This window comes from Puma concolor, chromosome B4 (assembly GCF_028749965.1).
Source record: "Puma concolor isolate L17-30 chromosome B4, mPumCon1.1.hap2, whole genome shotgun sequence".
NCBI lineage: Eukaryota > Metazoa > Chordata > Mammalia > Carnivora > Felidae > Puma > Puma concolor.
The window spans coordinates 22,682,515-22,703,864 of record NC_141673.1 but is presented as its reverse complement, the minus strand read 5'-3'; the positions used below and the strand labels follow the sequence as shown (position 1 = coordinate 22,703,864).

The 21,350-nt window shown below is 42.3% G+C and overlaps 1 protein-coding gene across 17 annotated transcripts in view; it reads right to left on the bottom strand.

The window, feature by feature from the left end:
- Nucleotides 1–21,350, bottom strand: part of ANKS1B (ankyrin repeat and sterile alpha motif domain containing 1B) — a 1,105,230-nt gene that overhangs the window by 24,325 nt on the left and 1,059,555 nt on the right. For 16 of the 17 annotated variants that reach the window (XM_086712566.1, XM_025926383.2, XM_086712564.1 and 13 more), the window contains 3 exons: nt 14,962–14,973; nt 13,982–14,068; nt 4,740–4,877 (listed from right to left, as the gene is read on the bottom strand). In XM_086712566.1, coding sequence (XP_086568692.1) covers nt 4,740–4,877; nt 13,982–14,068; nt 14,962–14,973 — 237 coding nt within the window. The remainder of the gene's footprint in view (nt 1–4,739; nt 4,878–13,981; nt 14,069–14,961; nt 14,974–21,350) is intronic. The other variant, XM_086712565.1, reaches the window with a different exon arrangement.

Genomic DNA, 21,350 nt, shown 5'->3' with positions numbered 1-21,350 from the left:
TTCTATTGCCATGTACTTTCATATTTCATAGTCTCATAGTCAAAGAGGTTGAGGGCCATTTTCAGGTGGAGAAAATGAGAAACAGAATGACAGCTACAGCTTGGCTCCACACACAATATTAACTTAGTTGTCAGAGGTCAACTAACATCATCACCACTACCACCAACAGTTTTCTGCACCAAGTTCCCACTTTGTTGGATAACCTCTGCAACACAAGTCCTAAATACTTCTCGCCAGGAACTTTGAGCTACCCTGTATATTCTCACGGTTTACAAACAGGCAGTATGGATGAAGGAGGTCAAAAGGTACAAACTTCCGGTCACAAGTTCTCGGGAGTGTCAAGTCTAGCACAGTGACTACAGTTAACAATATTATGCTGTATATTTGAAAGTTGCTAAGACAGTAGATCTTAAAGTTCTCATCACAAGGGGAAAAACTGTTTAACTTTGAGGTGGATGGATATTAACTAAAGCTACTGTGGTGATCATTTCACAACATACACATAAATCATTATGTTGAATACTTAAAACGAATATAAGGTTCTATGCCAATTATATCTCAATAAAACTGGAAAAAAGGGGGCTCAGGACTTTTAATTTCATTAAACAGATGAGAAAACCAAGAAAGAAACTCGTTGCAGAGCTGAAGTCAGAAGCTGGCATAGGTCTCATTGGTCAGGACAGTGTGCTTGACTGGACTGTCCTTTTCTGTCTATGCTTTGTTTGCTGGGACATACTGGTGGCACAGTACTATCAGATGCTGTCACACAGTCCGCCAAACTTGTCTGCCTGCATTTCATCATCTCTGCTTCTCCAGTTTAGTTCCTCTCATGGCCCACATTCAGCCAAGAAAGCACAGGAAAGAGGGAGCTTTGTCTCCCACATCCACCACCCACCAGCATCATGACTCCAACGTTGCCTGCACATTCCTGAGCCAGTCTGTGCCATACCACGTGCTGCATGCTCAAGATTACAGAATTTGGGAGTTGCACGTAAGAGCAAAATGAGCATGGTTAAAAATACCAAAGACTGCAAATATATTCTTTATAGAGAAATGAGAATTAGCAAGTGTCTAACAAGTCATGGCTTTTAATTCTATTAAAAAAAAAAACCCTTTCATATTTTAAAAGTATTAAATGAGGTCCTTTCTAGATTTTTACAATAAATCTGATAGTTCCATAGAGAATGCATTGAAATCTTTCTGATTTACCCCTCTCATTACTTAGAAATCTAGAACGAGTGAACAGTATATAGAAGATGACAGTTTCCAAGTGGCCTTGGTTATATCTGTTTCTTACCTATAGCATCCTCCTAAGGATGATCACTGCAGCTTTGGGATCTGGTGGCCACTGAAACACTCATTCCCCCCTTGCAATCCTTCCTGCATGGTATTCCCCTTCAGCCACTTGAGATAAGGCAGGAGGGAGGGAAAGTGGGATCCATGTTTTCAACCCCTGTAGCTGGTCTCATGACACATCCTTCTTTTCTGCCCAGCCGTATTGCTGCCTCCTCCTCTAAGTTCTCACTGCCTGGACAGTGGGCTTTGGGAAGCCTTCTGTTCTATGGCAGATGAGATGTGTTCTGGGCCTTCCAAGTTAAGAGATGGGAATAGAAATCTGCTGCCATGATAGTGAGAGTCTAGAATGCAAGGAGGTTGATGCTTGCTAATAGGTACATCCTGGCTTTTTTTCATGGGGACCTGCCCCCTAATTCTGCTTTTGCTCTAGTCTTCTTATTTGCATCAATCTACCTGTCATCTAAAACTGAAACAATCACAAGCTGAATAACTTATCATAGATTCTAAGTAATGGAAACAGGCTTAGAGATCCTAAAGTATAACATTTCCTAAAGTTCTGTAGAACACCACCCATGCAAAGTGCTCTCTGAAAACAGTTCCATGGTCAGGTGAGCTGGGGAGACGTGGCGCAGTCCACCCCCTCCTGGCATCTGAGTGTATTAAAGGCTTGACAACGTCCCTTAGTAAGTGAACTATGTTAAACTCACATGGTAGATTTGTAGGGGGACTTGGGCTTTCCTTCCCAGATTTCTATGGGAAAACACTCTGAATTTCAAATCTAATTCCCCATAAATTGAAAGTGTTCTAGACATCACTGAATTTTCTTGATGGCAGATACTCATAAAAACATTGTTTTGACCTGTAAAAGCTTTGCAAGGTCAAAGCAGCAATAACTTTGCAATAAAAATGTGTATGTATTCATATATATCAGCTAAAAGATAAAATGTATACTTACAGCTTTTTTGTGTGTGTGCAATTTGAGCAGCCCAGGGGAATGACTCATACCAAAAAATTTTAAGGCTCCAAGACTAGACTGAATATTGAACTGCCCTATATAAAGATACAAAATCCATGCTCAAAGAGGCTCTTTTTTTTTTTTTTTTTTTTTTTTTTTTAGTGCAAGCAAAGCTTGTTGTGTCTCAAAATTGCTCAAAGGCCCTGGTCAAGTCTGGTGGCCTTTGTTACTATTTTTGAAGTTAGACAAACTGTGTTCACCTAGAGAGGATTAAAATGGTGGATTTGTGGTAGATGATGAAAATCCTTTGGAGCTGATACCAGCCAGAATCCTAAGCCTGTGAATATCTACAGTAATTCAAACATCTGGGTGAAAAGCTAAAAGATCAAGCAATTCTTTGCGTGCTTTCCAAATGTATCAGGGCCATCGTGAAACTGAAACTAAACAGTTGCCTATCTTCCCCCCACATTTCACCTCGGTATTCTGGCATCACACATACATTGCTAAAAACTCAAGGGGGCAGATGACCTATAGGTATCATTTTTAGTTTGAATATAGGACAATATTTGGGGTATGATCATAAAGGCCAATTATATGTTACTTTAAGAACTAATTTAGAAAGAAGTGCTGCAGTACTCAATGAGAGGCTGGAATTCATCCCAAAGAGTATCACAGTATTAATGTTGACACTTAGTGAAAACATTGCATGAAGGCAATATACCATTATAAGGCCTGCAGAGTCAATATTTTCTTTCTCTTGTTTCTATTTTATTTATTTATCACTTCTATTTTTTCAGTTCTTTTATAAGAGCAGTGGGAAAACTCTAGGATCATAAATACACTTTTGGCAAATCTATTTTATGTCTTTTAGCAGAAAGAGGGCCAGGCTGTCAATTGTGATGTAAACAGGCAAGGAGAGGGAAGAGGTAGGGAAGGAACATTGAACACCTGTTATTTAGGAGGCACTCTCCATATGTTCCTTCATTTCAATCCTGATGAAAACCTGTGAGGTACAAATCCCTGTACCTGGGTTTATAGACAAAGGAAATTGAGGCTCAGAAAAGTCCTACAACTTGTCTAAGACCAGGGTTCAGGAAGCAGAGCTGGGTGGGGTGTGAACCCTGATCTGCCTGTTCTTTCTATGACACTAATCCAACTCCCATAGTGAAAGGTATTTCATGCAAACCAAGATATGTGTGGATAGAATGGAATTTTGCTCTTTACAGAAACAACTGCATTTCACAAGAATGGAAATTATGTTTAAGGCACCAGAAATCTAATGCTGAAATGACTTTAATCAACACCATTGATCTCATGTAAACAAACACACCAGAGATATTCAAAAGCAACTTTCCAGGGCTTTGCTTTCCAGTCCTTACTATGATCACATCCCACTTCCACATACCTTACAAAATAGAGGGAAGTTTTTAATAGCACATGAACATTCTTTCCTATTTTCGGTCTTCAAAAACTGAAAGACATGTGCCACTTGCTCTGAGCAAATGCTCTGAGCATGAGCCTGATGTACCTTAGAATGGATTATGGTGGTCGTTGGTCCTTCAGTGTTAGCCAGAGATGAAAAAGATTGTTCCAAGAAGTTTCACCCATGACACAGAACTATGGGCTGGCCTCCCAAGAATATATTTATTATATTGCAGTTTCTGTGTAATTATTTAAATACGTATATTTCAAATACATTGAACAGGGCAAAACTGTCAAGTTAAAGTGACATTTTAGGATTCTTCTGATTACAAATTATTTCATGGTTGCCACCATATCTGTTCTCGCTGCTTCAAATGCAGAGTGGCTAGTGTACTGTATTAGAGATTCTTAGAGATATCCTCAAGAATTGGTACCATACTGAGGGTATCTATTTATCTTAGTGGAACACTTGTTTTCTACCACTGCTTTCATTTTTCAAGTTTGTAATATAAGGTCTAATGTTTAGTCTAATGACAAATAGGACTATAAGTGGTATAATATAAGTATGTCATTACCAGACTAATTCTGAATAAGCAAATGAACCAAACCTTGGTGTTCTCAATTATAATTTGTAGGTATAAAAACTGTTTGACTACTTTTCAATATAGAAAACCACAAATAATGTATGAGGCACTGAAATTTATTTTTCTTCCTAACAAATCTGGACTACTATGCCCTACTATTTAAAAATGGCCACCAGAGAAACCAACAGACATTACTATGTTTTGGAACCAAAGAAAGAAAGGGATTTGTCAAATATGAAAAATCAAGTTAGTAGTTGAGCAATAGCAGTTCAGATACCAAGGAGAAATAGAATTCTAAATTTAATGGGTGAGTGAAAATATAGAAAAAGCTCAGAAAAACTTAGTCTGCAAAATACCTTACATTAGGCATATCTGAACACTTGATAAACAAACCAAGTATCTTAACTGTAAGTTGAGCTTTCAATAAAATGCAGGTGTATTGGGGGAAATATTTAATCTGTTCAAAGATGGTAGTTACTCACCACATCGAAGGCAGTAAACACATGACAGTAGTGGTGATTGGACTTCAAATCTTTTGTGATATAAGCAAATGTTGAGAGGTCTTCTGGGTCCTGGGCAGCACAGGAGATATTACGAATTTCATGCTCGGCAATTATGTTCTGGAAGAAATGACATAAGTGACCATTATTTTCCTTTGCAAACCAGTAAATTTTAGAACCAAGGCAAATGACTTGGGAATCAGTTGCCTTCCCCCTTTCTAGAATGTTCTAGACCAGCAACATTCAAGGTGACCCAACACGCTATCTGTGGGTAAATGAATACCAGATCTGGAAGGAATGTTTTCATTTAATTAAAAACAACCTAATATAGTCATATCCTGGAGCAGTGGTTCTCACCAGGTGCTGTGAGCAGAAGCAGTCTGGGTGGCAGACACTCCTTAAAAAAATAGTAGTTATGAAGCATTTTAGTGTTTTGATTCCCCATATACACCTATAGATAGGCAGTGCTGCCTTCTGCTAATTCTGTCTGGAAAGGATCACCTGCCACATTCTGCATGCTGGGAGAAACTCTTCCCCATCTTGCTGCTCACTGTCTTGTGCCCTGCTCCTACTGCCCCAGAGCAAAGGCAGGTATAGAAGGAAACGGGCAGGTGGAAATGTCAAAGTGCTACTTTAAAAAAAATTTTTGGGGGGGTGTCTGGGTAGCTTAGTTGGTTAAGCATCTGATTCTTGATTCCGGCTCAGGTCATGATCTCAAGGTTGTGAGATTGAGACCCTACTTGGGATATTCTCTCTCTCTCTCTCTCTCTTTCTCTCTGCCCCTCCTCCCCACTCATGCTCTCACTCTCTCTCAAAATAAATAAACATTAATTTTTTAAATGTGAGTTTAGTTGACACTGTTACATTAGTTTCAGATGTACAACGTAGTGATTCAACTTCTGTGTACATTATGCTATGTTCACAAGTATAGCTACCATCTGTCACCATACAATGTGACACTGATAAACAATTCTGAATTGCTTACTCAGAATCAGTCTTGTAATGACATACTTACGGTATTATGCCACTTATAGTCCTATTTGTCATTAAGTCTAAACATTAGCCCTTATATCACAATTGACTGTATTACGCATGCTGTGCCTCTTATCCCCATGATTACTCATGCCATAAGTGGAAGACTGTACCTCCCACTCCCCTTCACCCATGTTGCCCATCCCCTCAGCTCCTTCCCTCCGACAACTCTGTTTGTTTTCTGTATTTATAGGTATGATTCTGCCTTTTGTTTATTCAATTGTTTTATTTTGTAGATTCCACATGAGTGAAATCCTATCCATTTGTCTTTTTTGGTCTTATTTCACTTAGCATAATACCCTGTAGGTCCATCCATGTTGTTGCAAATGGCAAGATCTCATCCTTTTTATGGCTGTGTAATATTCCAGTGTGTGTGTGTGTGTGTGTGTGTGTGTGTGTGTGTGTGTGCACAATCTTCCTTATTCAATCCTCTATTAATGGACACTTAGGTTGCTTCTATATCTTGGTTATTGTTAATACTGCAATAAACATAGGGGTGCATATATCTTTTTGAATTAGCATTCTCATTTTCTTTGGGTAAATAGTAGTGGAATTACTGAATCATATGGTATTTCTATTTTTAATTTTTTTGAGGAACTCCACACTGTTTTCCACAGTGGCTGCAGCAATGTACATTCCCACCAACAGTTCAAGGTGCTCCCTCCTGAAGACTCTGTGGAGGCTAAGGTGTAGAGGTACTATGAGGGAAACAACCACTCTGCATTATTCAGGTCTTGGATTCCCTGCTTGATGCAGGGCCCTGTGGATGACAATACCTTACTAACTATACCCACTGTGCAGAATTATGAGTGGGCGCTGTGGCTATCATTATTATCTTACAGGTGGGGAAGCTGATACTCAGTGTAAGTGCCTTATGCAGGACAGGTGGTAGAGTTAGGACTAAAATGTAAGGTTGTCTGACTGTAGAGTTCAGGCTCTTTCACACACTGCAGGGCCCCTCATTGCCACCTCTCCCTCACTGGTTTAACATAATATCATTTTTTTCTCTCTAGCATTTCTTCATGGCATCTCCCTGCCAGCCCCCTCATTCCAACGTGCCTCTAAGAATAACTGGTGGGAGGTAAGTGAAGAAAGGTTTAAGTATTATTATCCTAAAGCACAAAATAACCAAGGAGCATCATCTTGGCTGCAAACCCTGCTAGAAATTTCTTTTGATACACAGATGTATTTCAAAGCAAAAAAAAAAAAAAAAAAAAAAATTCCCATAATTGCGCAATCATTTTTTATCTTATAATATCCCATTTACGTTTTTTCCAGTTGTCATAGACCTAAAACCCTCAATACTTTAGTTATGCTAATTACTTTTTAATTGCACAGTCTTAAATAACCTGTTGGCAATAAAATGTTCCACGTATACCCATCAATGCCTAAAAATGCTTACAAAATGTCCTTCCCTGCCAGCACCCCCAGCAAGTGCTTCATGGCTCCCACTCTACTGAGCTGTGTGGCTGAGAAGCAATTAGAGAATTAACACATAAAAGAAAATTAAATTAAGACATTCTTCACTGTGGCCCTGTATGTTGACACTACACGCAGCACTCTGTCAAAAATAACTCAATTTGAAATTGGAATCCCATAAACAAATCACATTCTATTGCAAGATACAGTTTCAAAATAGAAGGCCATGATCTTCTTCTGGCATTCAGATAGGTTTTCAAGTAGAAAACTAAATGAGGAGCTAGTGAGTCTTAAAATGAATTTAAGAATCTACATGGTGTCAGGGCAACTGGGTGGTTCAGTTGGTTAAGCATATGACTCTCGATTTTGGCCCAGGACATGATGTTGGAGTTGTGAAACTGAGCCCCATGTTGAGCATGGAGCCTGCTTAAGACTCACTCTCTCTCTTTCTCTCTTACTCTCTCTCCCACTCATGCTCTAAAAATAATAAAAAATTAAAAAAATAAAAATAAAAAGAATCTACATAGTCTTCACAGGGATGTTTGCAAATGCTGAGAGTCTCCACCATCATTTTAATTGGGGGTTGCCATGACCTTGAGGAGTGTGGATTTGGTCTCACCTATCCAAGATCCACTATCATTAGAAATAGAACATTCGCTCTGATTTTTAACTAAATTGGCATTTTGTGTTCTTGAGATCCTTTACTAGCATTCGGTAGATTGGAAGATCAACTTCTTGGGAAAGTATTACACTGAAAAACTCCCTGTCATTTTGAAAAAAGTTATTTTTATTTAAGACAGAGAGAGAAAGAGAGAGAGAGAGAAAGCAAGCCAGCAAGCATGAGTGGGGAGGAGGTGCAGAGGAATAGGGAGGGAGAGAATCTCCATGATGAACTCGGAGCCTGATGTGGGGCTTGATTCCATGACCTGGGATCATAACCTGAGCTGAAATCAAGAGTCGGATGCTCAACTGACTGAGCCACCCAGGAGCCCTGCCCTCTGATGTTCAATGTACTGAATTTCCTGAATCACTTCTCAACTGTCTTCAGTGGTGTGTGACAGCATCATGACCCTGGGCAAAACTATAAAGTAGGTAAAGTATATCTTTGGAGATCTCTCTTTATTACGGACTGCATGTCTGTGTCCTTCCCAAATTCATATCTTGAATTCTTAGGAACCTTGAAATCTTAAGCCTTGATGTGATAGTATCTGGAGGGGTGGGGAGGCTCTGGGAGGTGGTTAGGTCCTGAGGATGGGGCCCCATGATGGAATTAGTGCCCTTACAAAAGAAGAGAGACCTAGCTAGCTCTCTCTGCCATGTGAGGACACAGCAGGAGGATGCCCTCTATGAGCCAGAGAATGGATTCTCATCAGACACTGAATCTGCCTCCAGTACTGTGAGAAATAAATGCATATTACTTAAGCAACTCAGGCCATGTTAATTTGTTATAGCAGCCCAAATGGACTAAGACATTTTCCCTTTCTTGCCATTCCCCCAATTTTCTGGAACCCCCCACTTCTGTATTTCCCAGGAGCCCAGGGCTGTCTTTTAGCTGCCCATTGAGACTGCCCTCTTCTGTGTTGCTTCATGTTCCCAAATCAGCCTCCTCTCCCACTACTGAAACTCTGTTGCTATGATCTAGAGGGAAGGTGGCTAATAAATGTATTCTATATTTCATTAAGAATAACCGATGTTTAATCATCTTAACTGGCACTTTAAAAATATGCTGTTAATTGAATTCACATTGATGGCTTGTGTAGGGAGGGATTGTTGAACAGAACTTCCTGATCTTTCTGCAAGGCCAGGATGTGGTGAGCTCGAGGTCTCACTATTGAAACACTGCCACCACTCTGCATGGTCTACCTTTGCAGAATGATGAGGCCAGTTCCCCATGTGTAAGACGCATCTAAGACCAAGGACACCACAGCTGGAGACAGCATGGAGACTGGATGGCTGGTTTCCTCCTTGGAGAAGATGTCTAGGAGGGACAGATTTTTTTCTACCTCCTGTTACATATCAGTTGGTGGCTCCTCCATAAATTAAAAGCAGATGACAACATAAGGTACAGGTGATGTACCTCAGTTTAAGATGGATTCCTTTTATGTTGCTCAGCCTTCATACCTCAGCACATTCTAAGGAGACTAGCACTTTGAAAAGACTCAAAAGAAGGAGTGAGGAGGGACTTATCCTGCCCCTTCCTTGGGATAGAAAGTTTGGCAGCCCAGTCCTTTGCAACAGGGAGAGATTGTTTTTCTGGTCTGTTGCCTTTCATCATGTTGAGAAACAGCTAAACAGGTGCCTGGCTGGTGGGTGTAGAGTAGAATTGTCTGGTCTAGCCAATTAACAGAGAGGTTCTAAGAAGGGCGTGTGATGCTGAAGTGATACAGCCAAGAAGTCAGCTTCCTCTCCCTCCCCCCCACTCATGGCTATGACAGGCAGGCCTTTCTCCTGAGTCTCTTCCTTAGGCCTGGCCTTTTCAGAGAATGCAGTGCCCCTGCAGAGAAGGGGTAAGACATAAAGGGAGCAGCCCCAGCCGAGGGCTGCCTGGAGGGGACCTGTAGAGAAGCTGATGCAGATGAGAACAGCACACATGCTTAATGGGCTCTTAATCTGACTCTGAGCTTTTTAGAGGGAGAAGTATGTGCTATTAAAAAAAAAAAAAAAAAAAAAGAGCACTTGTTTAGGCAAATGTTCTGAATTATTTTGTGCTTAAAAAATAGCATAAGCCCTGTTTGAAGTTGGCATTCAAAAAGCAAACAAACAAAAAACAAACTCCAGCACTGCACTGTTCCTAATTTAGCTTGATGGGAAGATTGAGGAGGGGGTCAGAACAGGAAGGCAAAATGCAACCCATTCTTAGCCAAGCGTTGGATATGGGGACTGTGTCACCTCTTGCAAAACGCTGCTGGTCTCAACACAGGTCTGTAACCAGTCAGAGACCTCTGGGCCAAATGCCATGCTAGAATTATCTCTGGGCTATGGATCTACAAAAAGTTGATGTGCTTCATCTACAACATTTAAGGACCAGATCTATTCCAAGTTCTATTTAGAAAAAAAAATTTTAATGTTTATTTTTATTTTTGAGAGAGAGAGAAAGAGAGAGAGAACGAGCACAAGTGAGCAGGGGACATGCAGAGAGAAGGAGACACAGAATCCAAAGCAGGGTCCAGGCTCTGAGCTGTCAGTACAGAGTCTGATGCAGGGCTCGAACTCACGGACCACAAGATCATGACCCAAGCCTAATTCAGATGCTCAACCAACTGAGCCACCCAGGTGCCCCTCTAAGTTCTATTTTTAATTCAAGACTGTTTTCTACTTCTTCCTTCTTAAATCAGGATTAGTGGTTTAAATTGTTTCCTAAGTTTCTAGGCAATAAATACACTTGCGAGTTTCTACCTAGGCACCTGACTCTTCCCCAGGAAGCAGCCAAAATCACTTATTCATTGGAGTAAAAGGAAAGAAGTGCTTTGCTGGAGGGCTCATCTATCACAGTCTAATGGGTGGTAATAAGAATGGAAGAGGAGCACACACTCAAAATTAACTGGTGGATGGTGGCTGTGGAGGAACAGAAGATGTGTTAGAGAGTCAATCCTTTTCCACGACCAGCTGGCTGTATGACTGTGGGGCGGTCACTTAACAGAGACTCTGAGGTCTTCCATTCCTCCCCCTGTGCCGTGCAGGATGAACAACCCCCTCTACCTCTCTAGGGCAGAGTAAGAGGTTGCAGTGGTCAGGAGGAGACTGTCTAGGAATAAAGCACAATGGAAGCATCAGATGTGAAAATTAGGTTGTGACTTTAGGTTGTGCCTTATTACAGGCTTAGTTGGCCACTAGTACCTCATGTCATGAGGTCTTCTAATATGTCTCCACAAGTCCTTCAAGTCAAAGTGGCCCAGTGAGACAACACCTCCCATGGGAGAAATCTCTGGCTTAAACTGCAGTCAGGGGTCCAGAGTTTATCACTCTGTTCCTGTCCTGTTATGAGCGTTAATCAGAAGTTGGCCTTTGCTACAGAACAAGGTGGCATACGAAGATGCGCTGAGGACACTGCTGGAGTCTAGGTGTCTGAGCACAGCGCCCTTCACATCACAACTTGAGAATGGTCCTTCAACAGTGGCTCTTCTATGCTTTCTGGAACCAGTCCTTCAGCCTTGGCTGACGGTAGTGTTTCTCAGCTTTCTGCAGTCAAATCCCACCAATGTAGCCTGACACTATTTCTTTCTTCTACACTTCTAATACAATCTCTTTCCTTTGGCTTCTCACACACCAACTATCAGACTGTGGCCCTGAGTCATCCACCCTCTCCCCATCCACTGCTGGGTCGGGGTAGATCAGTCACATTGCAGGATACTGGGATGGGGACACTGTATAAGTGTCACTGTTAAAGCCAATATCCCCCAATTCCTGAAAAAGCCAGGCACATGTTGTCATGGAGAGGTTGGCTCTGCCTGCCACCAACATAGGCACTTTGCCTTTGCTCTAGATTCTGAAAATATGCTGAGGACCACACTACAAGAACTTGGAAGATATGCTGGCCTTCTTTAGTGTTCTAATTCACACAGAATTTTCTTCTGCATACTTTTCAGTGCTTATACTTCCAGACAACAGTCATCAGTGGGCAGAGATTTATGGCTAACTCATCTAGTTACTGGCAACTGAGGCAGAAGTCTCTCCTTTAGGTTTGGGGGGATCAAGTTCTATAACACTGATGTGTCCGTGAGCAAAACGCAACAGAACGGACAGAGCTCTCTTGCCTGTGGTCATGGAGACTGGAATAGAGAGGATGCTACTGACACGGATGCATCCAGTCACACCACCAGCTTCACAGAATGATAGCCTTAAGACTCTGGAAACTTCTCAGGGCAAATACCACTTGTTTAGAAATTGTCAGAATCCACTACTGCTTAGGTTGTTAATCTAAGAGTTTCAGACTCTTATACTAGAAATAGACTACTATTCATGGTTTTCAAATGCAAATGGAGTAGAGACAGTTGCTCTAGGTTAGGGGAAAAAACCCAAATGCCAAAGCCTTTCTTGAAATTTAGAAACAGTGATAGCAATGAGGTATCGCCAATGAGACTTTCATAAAGTTCCAAAACTTTAAAAACCAACTGACTATAATTTAAGGATACAGAAAGTTTGTGCACCGGTAACTGAAGTTGCTTCCAACTAATAAAAGAGCAAATAGGTCTGGATTTTTCTGATTAGAATCTCCACAGCTGTAATCCAACAATAGTAAATATCAGCAATATATTGCAGACTTGAAACTATCATTCCACGTAAGGTAACTGACTCTGTGCTTTGGAGATCCACAGCCTACTTAATCATGCTGGGTTATAAGCTTTCTGCTCTGGTTTCAGAACTGTTTCTAAAACTGGAAGGTTGCTCTCCTAAGTAGATCCGGGGAGCCTGGGCTTGTCTGACTGCTGATATAGCAATCTTCTTTGTTACAGAAAACAAATCAGGAAAATCCGAACTGGTTGAATCAGATGCTCAGGTTTATTATAGTTGCCCAAGAGTCACTGCCCATGGGACTTTCCCCTGGTGGCTAAATCCAGTTGCCCTGGCCCTAAATTACTACTGTTTAGTTCACCTGTTTCACAACTTCTGTTCCCTTTCTCCAAAGTGGAGTGGGTGTAGGTGAGGGGACTCGGTAGGGGGTCCAGAAAAGAAATGGTATTCACCAATGGGGATCACCTCATTTCCCCTCTTTCTAGAGCTTATCATCTGGGAGGGTACAGGAATAAAACACAAGGACATCTGGGGGTTCTGTGAGGAGGAGCCCATCAAGTTTGACTGTTTGTGGGAAGTGACAGTGGTCACACCCAGGAGCTCTAGTCTAGCACCGGCATTCTGTCATCTTCGCCAAGAAAGGAGCTCTAGAACACTTAAGTGAAATGCAACCCGGCTGTTCACACTTGATCTTAGAGCCCATGAACTGTTTCCACTGTGAGTACAAAGTCACAACAGAGTCACAGTGTGGCCTGACCTTCTTTGTGATTATTTCTTCTCAGAAAACAATACAGCTGAAACCCTCTGTCCCATCTCAAGCGCTGAGAAGAAATGCAATTATAAAATGTAAAAGTCAGAGAATGTGTTCCTTGTGTCAGGTGTTCATTACATATATCCAAAGAAAGGACATGTATATCTCTAGACAAATGGGAGGACGAACGTCCTAGTCCTTTAGCTAGTGACGGTTCCTCTGGTGAAGGGGTGATGGCTTTGTTGCATTGTCATTCTATACATGACACCCCCGTAGTGCATTGTCATTCTATACATGACACCCCTCCCCTTTAATGCATTGTCATTCTATACATGACACCCCCTCCTTGTAATGCATTATCATGCTATACATGACACCCCTCCCCTGTAATGCATTGTCATTCTATACAGGACACCTCCCCGCCTTGTAATGCACTGTCATTCTATACATGACATTCCCCCCTTGTAATGTTCTCTAAAGCCAGAGGGAAATGCCATATACTAAGTGGCCACAGTCTATGCGAGAAGGCACCACAGAGAAAGCAAAATATGTATAGGAATCCTAGATCAAGTTCCCCAGATGAAATTTGTCCTTCTGTATACATGTATGAGTGCGTGTGTGTGTGTGTACACACGTGCATGGGTATATCTATGGGTGTGCAGAGAGCAGACAGGTGGGGACAGGAAGTGAATAAAATGAGAGATGCTGGGAGTGACGAGACACAAGGATTTTAGATCACATTCCCAGGGCTGTATCTGGTGTCTAAGGCAAAGAGAGGTGCACTACTCACCTTATTTGTTGCATCAATGAATTTGACTCCTTTATAAGAGACTGAAAGAATAATAGTGGGGACCTTCTTCATTTGCTCTGTAGACTTCTGAAATTAAAATTAGAAAGCTGTTAGAGCGGTTTGTGTTGCATGGCAACTGAAGCACATAATTTCTCCTCTTGGAAGATAAAAATGAGCCCAAGTTAAAAACAACACACACACACACAAACACACACCAAACACATTAATTTAAATGTAGGTCTCCCTTCTCTTGGGCTTAGCTGTGGTTTGGGGTTCTAAACTATCTGTCTTGCACTTGAGGATCTAAAAACAGCCTGTTCTGCTGCCTCCCGTGGGTGAAGGAATACTCCTTTTCCCCGACACCAAAGGGAGAAATGGACAGCTCCGTCTCCTACTGCAATTTCAAGCAACGCTTCTTTGACTAGAGTTAAACCATGTCAGTGTTAACTCCAAGGGTGAATTTAGCATTAGCAAAATATATGCCACTGCTCCCCCTTCTAGTCACTCTTTCTTCAAGGCATGACGTATGTCTGAATGTGTGGTTAAAATAGGGATTTAAAATACATCATTGTGAATTTTTCTCAAACCTGGCCAAATCCGTAAGAGCTGATATATTTACAGCACCATCGCTTGTGACCATGCGGGAAACAATACCACCCTACAACAATTAAGCCCTCCAGGAACAGTCTGTATTTTGAGCCACAGCAAAACTGGACAGTCCAGGTAACAACCTACTTTATCATTTAGAGCTGCTAGATTTCCTTAGGCTATGTTCTTATGACGGATGTTCACACTGGCTTAATGTGCCCAGAGTCTTCAGCTTCTATAGTTTTATGCATCTGCAAAAAGTTTCTCCACAATTTAGTATGAGTCTTTTCTGTTTAGCTTTATCATTCATCATGGGTCACCAACAGTCTGTGTACTTCATTTCCCACTATGGATCCTCCTAATAATCACATTAAACATCAAGAAGAACCTACCTGACAGTTAGCCTGATGGGTTTTCCAGATAAGACAGGTGGGAACAAAATAGGAGAGAAAATACATAAAAAAGTGAGGAAACCATTTCAATAATTCACCAACAGCATAAAGTCATTAAAAAGTGAATGGAGAATAGGTTTTATCGATACATACAGATGCAGTGAAACTGTTTTAGGAATGGCTGTGGGCTTTTCCAGACCTCGTCTGTCCTTGTTTTCTAATTCCTGTTTACTGCATTGCCTAGTCTCACGACCGACACACCAGGACCCTCCACTTCCAGTGTCCCACAACTACCTACCTGTCTTGGATATTAAGGGAATCGGGAGAAAACATTACCCAATTTTCCATTTTAAAATTCTGAAATGTGACCAGAATTAAAGAAGGCTTTTAGTTGGATAGTGTGACTGAAACTCACTGAACTCTAAAATCATAATTGCATTACATCTTTCACTTGAGCCATGGAAAAGGTGTTTCACATTTTCCTGACTGTTTTGACACATCTTTTGGAGAGCTACTGTACTGGTTTCAAAGATGGAGCAAATGGATCAGTAAGAGTGTTACTATTTAGTATTCATTAAGTGTTTCACACGGTATAGAAAAAAGCACTCTTGAAGTGCTTTTTAACTAGTTTTAAAATTACCCAAGCTTGTTAGTTTTCTTCTGTGTTTGCCAAAGAGATGCAGATACTTTTGTCTTTTTAATGCTTTATCCAACCAACTTTTAAAAGTGTGCAAGGTAAATCAAAGGCAAAGCTAGAAGTAACGCTCAGTGTGCCAATTTTAAGGCAAAGTTGTGGGCTGAGCTCTGTAAAGAGAGAGCTATAGCCGGCCGGCACGGGTAGTGGCTTGGTGGATTGAATGTGTGTGTGAAGAATTCTCTGCAAAGGGTAACAATGGATTTCAACAAATTACCTCCCTCATTCCTTGCCATGAATACATTTCTCTCAGACACATCTATCTATACCATCGAACAATATAAGATTAAAATATCAACATTTCATTTAGTATTAAGAAAGCCCCAAAGGGAGAAAGCAAAACCATTTGTCATTCATTCAGCAATTGAGTGGTTATAGTAGGCAGCCCACTGTGCTGGGAAAGCTCAGAGTCTACTTCAGGGCACGTCAAGCAGACCTCAAGCTGTGTGCAAACTACAGTCTGCAGCAAGTGGCGTCCCGAGTGCGGTATTGAGAAAATTGTGAGCCTGTGTCTCGGCTCAGTGGGAAAGAGGGTTGGGAACGAGGTCTGCCATGGGACAGGGAGAGGAAGAGGCAGCACAGGAGCTAGCTACACACCACGTTCCTGGCCTGGTCTGCCACAAAGAGAAGCCGCAACACAAATGCTGATAAATGCAACAGTGAGAAACAGAGTGCCTCCAGAGTACTGAGCAAAGAGAGCTTCACTTTGCAGGAGAGAGTAGGGCAAGTCTTCATTATTCATTTGACAAGCAGTGACTGCCTGCTAGGGCTGACTGAGCTGTTCCAAGAGGATGAATGGGGACTTTCTAGGGGCCAAAAGAGGACAAAGGAGGCTTTTTAGCAGAAGAATCAACATACACACACGCCTGGAAATGAGAAATAATGGGGTGGGTTTGGGTAATTGGTGGAAGATGAGGCTGATACAGTAGGTTTGGAAGGTTGTGACTTACTCTGCCAAGTTAGAATTCCCTGGAAGCTTTTAAGTAGGGAGTGACACAGTCAGAGCTGGGTTGCAGAAAGCCAGTGCTGGTGACCGGATGCACTGGAACAGCTAGAGACTGAATGCAGCAAGGCTGGAAGGAGAGGAACATTCAAACAGGAGACCCTAAGCACCCGAGCTGAAAGAGAAGTGCAAGCATGGAAGAGGGAGCCATAACTCTGATGAAGAAGATTCGAGAGGCTCTGCTAACCCATCTGCTACGAAAGATGAGTGAGCGAGAAGATGTCACCGATGAAGAGACCCTCAACTGAGATAAGGGATACTACACAGGAGCATGCTTTTGCATGAAAACCCCTTGAACATTGGTAATCAGGTGGAGATGTCCAGTAGGAAATTAGAAGTAAGAATCTGATCTGGAAATCCATGTGCACAGCAGGGGTGCCTGAAGAGATGAGGTGGCTCAAGGAGTGAACAAGAAGAGGGCTAAGAATCTCCTGTCTGGGGAAGATAACCCTTAAGGAGTGGGGAATTAAGAGTCAATGAAGCTGAAACAGAGTTGGAAGGTGCCTGAACACAGTATGGCAGAAGTCAAGGGGCAGATTCCTTAGAAGGTGGGAGCCGTGCCCGACACCAGGAGGGCTGAAAAAAGCTAAAAATTGAAGCCCGACATCATGGCTGGCAGGCAAAGCGGCTGCTACATGTATTGGGTCTTCTGGGCAAAATCCTGGGCTTCAGCAACTAGAAAAGTTTGTTGCTGATTTTATTAAGAGCAGCGTGAGGAGGAAAGAACACAGAGGGGTGTGCAGTGATTGTCAGTGAGAGGGAGCGGAGGGCTGGGACAACGGGCAGGCCGGGACACGGGCTCTCAGGCTGAAATGAGGGCAATCAGCGATGATTTCTGTCCCGATACAAGGATTCTACGTTATACGCTCAGATAACATGGACAAGGAAGACAAGAGAAAAGGTGGTCATTTTTTCTAGGTGCCAAGAGCCCCTGCTCTCCCAGCTGAAGGCCACGCTGGTGTGCCCCCGCTGCAGGCTGTGTGGACGGCAGCGCTGGGGGTGGCCACACAGTCCAATCAGGAGCCCAAACCGAGCTTCTTTCCAACTGCGCGCCGTGATAAGATGGTGATGGACCCTGGCTGGCCGCAGAGTCACTCTGGCAGCTCTTCAATGTAATGCCCCTTCTTTAAGGCATTTAAAATTCTAGGAGATAGAAATCCAACCTGTTTTAGGGGATTTTCTGTTGGTGTACTTTGACAGAGCTTTCAAAGAGCTCTTTTCATACGCTATTTTAATGAAAGGTTGAAGACGCATAGAAGAAAGCTAATATACCGAGTCTTCAGGGAGAATAATCAGGCAAGAAATCCAATAAGCGCCTACTTCATTTTGTGAAGGCCGTACAGATACCGAAATATGAGCAGGGCTCCAGTCCAATCACAGACAGCCCACATCCCACCGTCTCCATTTTCTCTTACGTGTTGAAATTATTGTTTTCTTCTCCTTCCCAGGGACGGAGGCACCTAGTCTGGCCATCACTGCTCAAGTTACAAAGCACTCAGCTGCAGGTGACACTGGTCTTTATGACTTATCTGCAAGCTTTGCTGCGATTCTGGTAGTTAATACTCCCATATATGTACATATGTTAAACATTCAAGCCTTATTGATCTGTATAAACAGAATTCACTTCTTCAGGCTCTTTTCCCCAGTGAAATGCTCAGGGCAAACCTTATGTTATGGTTCTCTTTTGTTTCCAGTTGTTTTTTTTTTCTGCACCATATTCTTGGTGGACTTTCTGAGCCTTCCCCAAGCCCTCAAATTCCCTCCCCTTCAGTGCCAGCTTTATAGGAGAGATTCACTTGTAATGAGGACCTCTGGATACCTGAGCAGCTGAATACTCATGGGTAATGCCCAAAATTAACTTAACCTTCATAGCATCTTGCTCTCCTGCTAAGAGCATTACAGTGATATTCAATTGTATTTTGTTCACAGTTTCCCAAAATAAGATTATCATCCTTTTATTACTCTAACAGAAACAGTATTTAGTTATAGAGGGAAAATACCTTTCTGAAATCCAAAATAAAGTGCAACTTTTGAATCTTAAATGCAAAGCCAGCTTTACATTTAGCACTTGGGTTTATATTATCTGTAAGCATTTACACAGAATACAGACTGTAATGTCATATCTGGAGGTGGGCACCTGAGATACTGTAAAGTAACTGAACACTTTTAGAACCTTTTTTTTTTTTTTTAAGAGGGATTGTTGGACACACCAAGGAAAGTAATACCATCTTTTAATCTTTTTATCAAGTCAGAGATTGCTGTTGGTACTTTTATTTTATCCTTATAGCATGCCCCGAGAAGGGACAGTTTCTCCTTTTCTAATGCAGAGTCAACAGTCTGAGAATATCCTTTTGAGACTGCAGGGATGCTCTGGTCTCAGAGCATGGCTTTCGTAAGTGTGAGTGAGAGCAAAGAGGTTTACAACAGGGAGCACTTCAGCTGTGAGCCGTAATGTTGCGTTGGAGTCCGGAGTGATGTTTATGTTCCTGATGAGAGTCATTTGTGCCCCATAACCAGTACAGAGACGGAACAGAGTGAGGCAGCCCATGGGGAAGAGATCACCAACCCTTCATTCTTACAATACCCTGCTCATTTCCAGTGTATTTTAAACGCAGACTGGGGAACAGATTTCTGGATGGGCTACTGCCGTCCAGCTCACAGTATATTTTTAACCTACACATGGCTACCCTGAGAATGCTTTCTAGTTAGATATTCAGCGCTGAGTCGTAACTATTAATTTTGCCATATAATATTTTCTTTAGATCATTTCAAAGCTTAATTATTATATTCAGTCTCAGCAAGTAAATTAAAATAGGATCAGACAATTATGTTTGGTAGCCCTAAGTGCCTTTCAAATGATTTAAAAAATGTAGAAAACAAGCAGTGTTGTATTTTGTATTTAGTGATACTAATTATGTTGCGGAGGTTCTAAGAGATAGAAAGCAGACCACAGATCGGCTATTTGAAATGCACCTTTACCCTTCAGAACTCAGTTTCAACGTCATTTTCTGGGAAAGCCTCGTGTGGCCTCGCAGCCTGACAGGATGGCCACCTCTTACCCCAGGTATGCCCTGTGAACCTCTGCTGCTCTCCCTTAGGGTTCGCTGCCATGGGTCTCAGGTTTGTCTCCCTCACCATACAGGGAGTTCTTGGAGGATGGCCCACATCTTTCTTGATTTGTCTCTGATCTCCCCCATAATGACTAGCACATGGTCTCAGGTTTAGCCCTATGACACTGCCATTTTTTATGGGTCAAAAAAATGGTGAAATATCAGCCATTTCATAGGGTTCAGTCTAACAGCTGCTGAAATCCATAATTATTAAGTGAATGAACAAACGAATGAATGTATGGTAACGAGCACAAAGCCAGCTTTATAAAGAAGAACCACAGTGCCAGCCTCTCAGTGCACCAGGAGCTCAGCAGACTTTTCAGAGAGCCCTGGTGCCCAGAGCCAGGCACGGAGGCCTTGAAAGAACTTGGAGGAGAACCACAGATGTGATTAGAGATAAGCCAGGAGATTCCTATGGGATGGGAAAACCTTACCGACCTTGTGATTTGTCAGCCTCAAGGAGAGAAGGGTTAGGTCTTCATTTTTGCAATAGGGAACTGGTTCAAATTGCAAGTGCTGAGAAGGAAAGACTTTTTGAAACAGCAGGAGGATTATTAGGGGCAGCTGCGAAGTTTTCCCCTCTGGATGTCTTTAAAAATAGTCTGGACTCTTATTTGTCACTGATGACTTAGGGGTAAGTCTCATTTGGCTGGGAAATGAGGCTAGATGACCTCTCAAGGGCTTTTCTGGCCAGGAGAAGCCTGACACAAGGGCTGGGTGAGTACAGAGCCTGGTACGACCATGTGACAAGAGCAGACGGTGGGCAGGCAGCCATTCTAACTACTCCCTTGGCACAAGACACGGCTATTGTACTGCCAAGTGTAACTCACACACCCTGGCCAAATCTAGTACAGCGCAAAGCGATGCCCTCTATCTCTACTCCTCTGGCCCTGGCTGCTTTCCAGGCACCATGGCAGAATGATTCCACCAGGGCAACCTAACTGCATGGCAGACTTAACAGGAATGCCCAGTGGACCAAGGCAGCTGTTCTCAAACTTTCGTGGGCATTGGAATCACATGGAAGGCCTGGTAAATAACAAATCGCTGGGCCCCACATCTACAGTTTCTGATGCAGTAAGTGTTATGAACTGAAGGTCTGTGATCTCCCAAACTTCTTATGTTGAATCCTAATGCCCAAAGTATTAGGAGTTGGGGCCTTTGGGAGGTGCTTAGGTCATGAGAGTGGAGCTGTGAATGGGATTAAGTGTGCTTATAAAAGGTATAAAAGGGTCCTCTTCCATCATGAGAGGGCAGTGAAGATGGCCATCTATGAGCCAGGAAGAGGGTTGGCCAGTGTCTTGACTTGGGAACTTCTCAGCCTTCAGAACCACAAGAAATAAATTTCTCCCAGTCACATGGTATTTTTATTATAGCAGCCTGAAAAACTAAGACAGTGAGTCTGAGATAAGGCCTAAGACTTGCACTTATAACAAATTTCCAGAAGCTACTGCTGCTACCACAGTTTGAAAACTTCTGTTCTAAAAACACAGTTGATTTTGGGGGCTCCTGGGTGGCACAGGTGGTTAAGCATGTGACTCCTTGTCTTGGCTCAGGTCATGATCTCACAGTTCATGAATTCAAG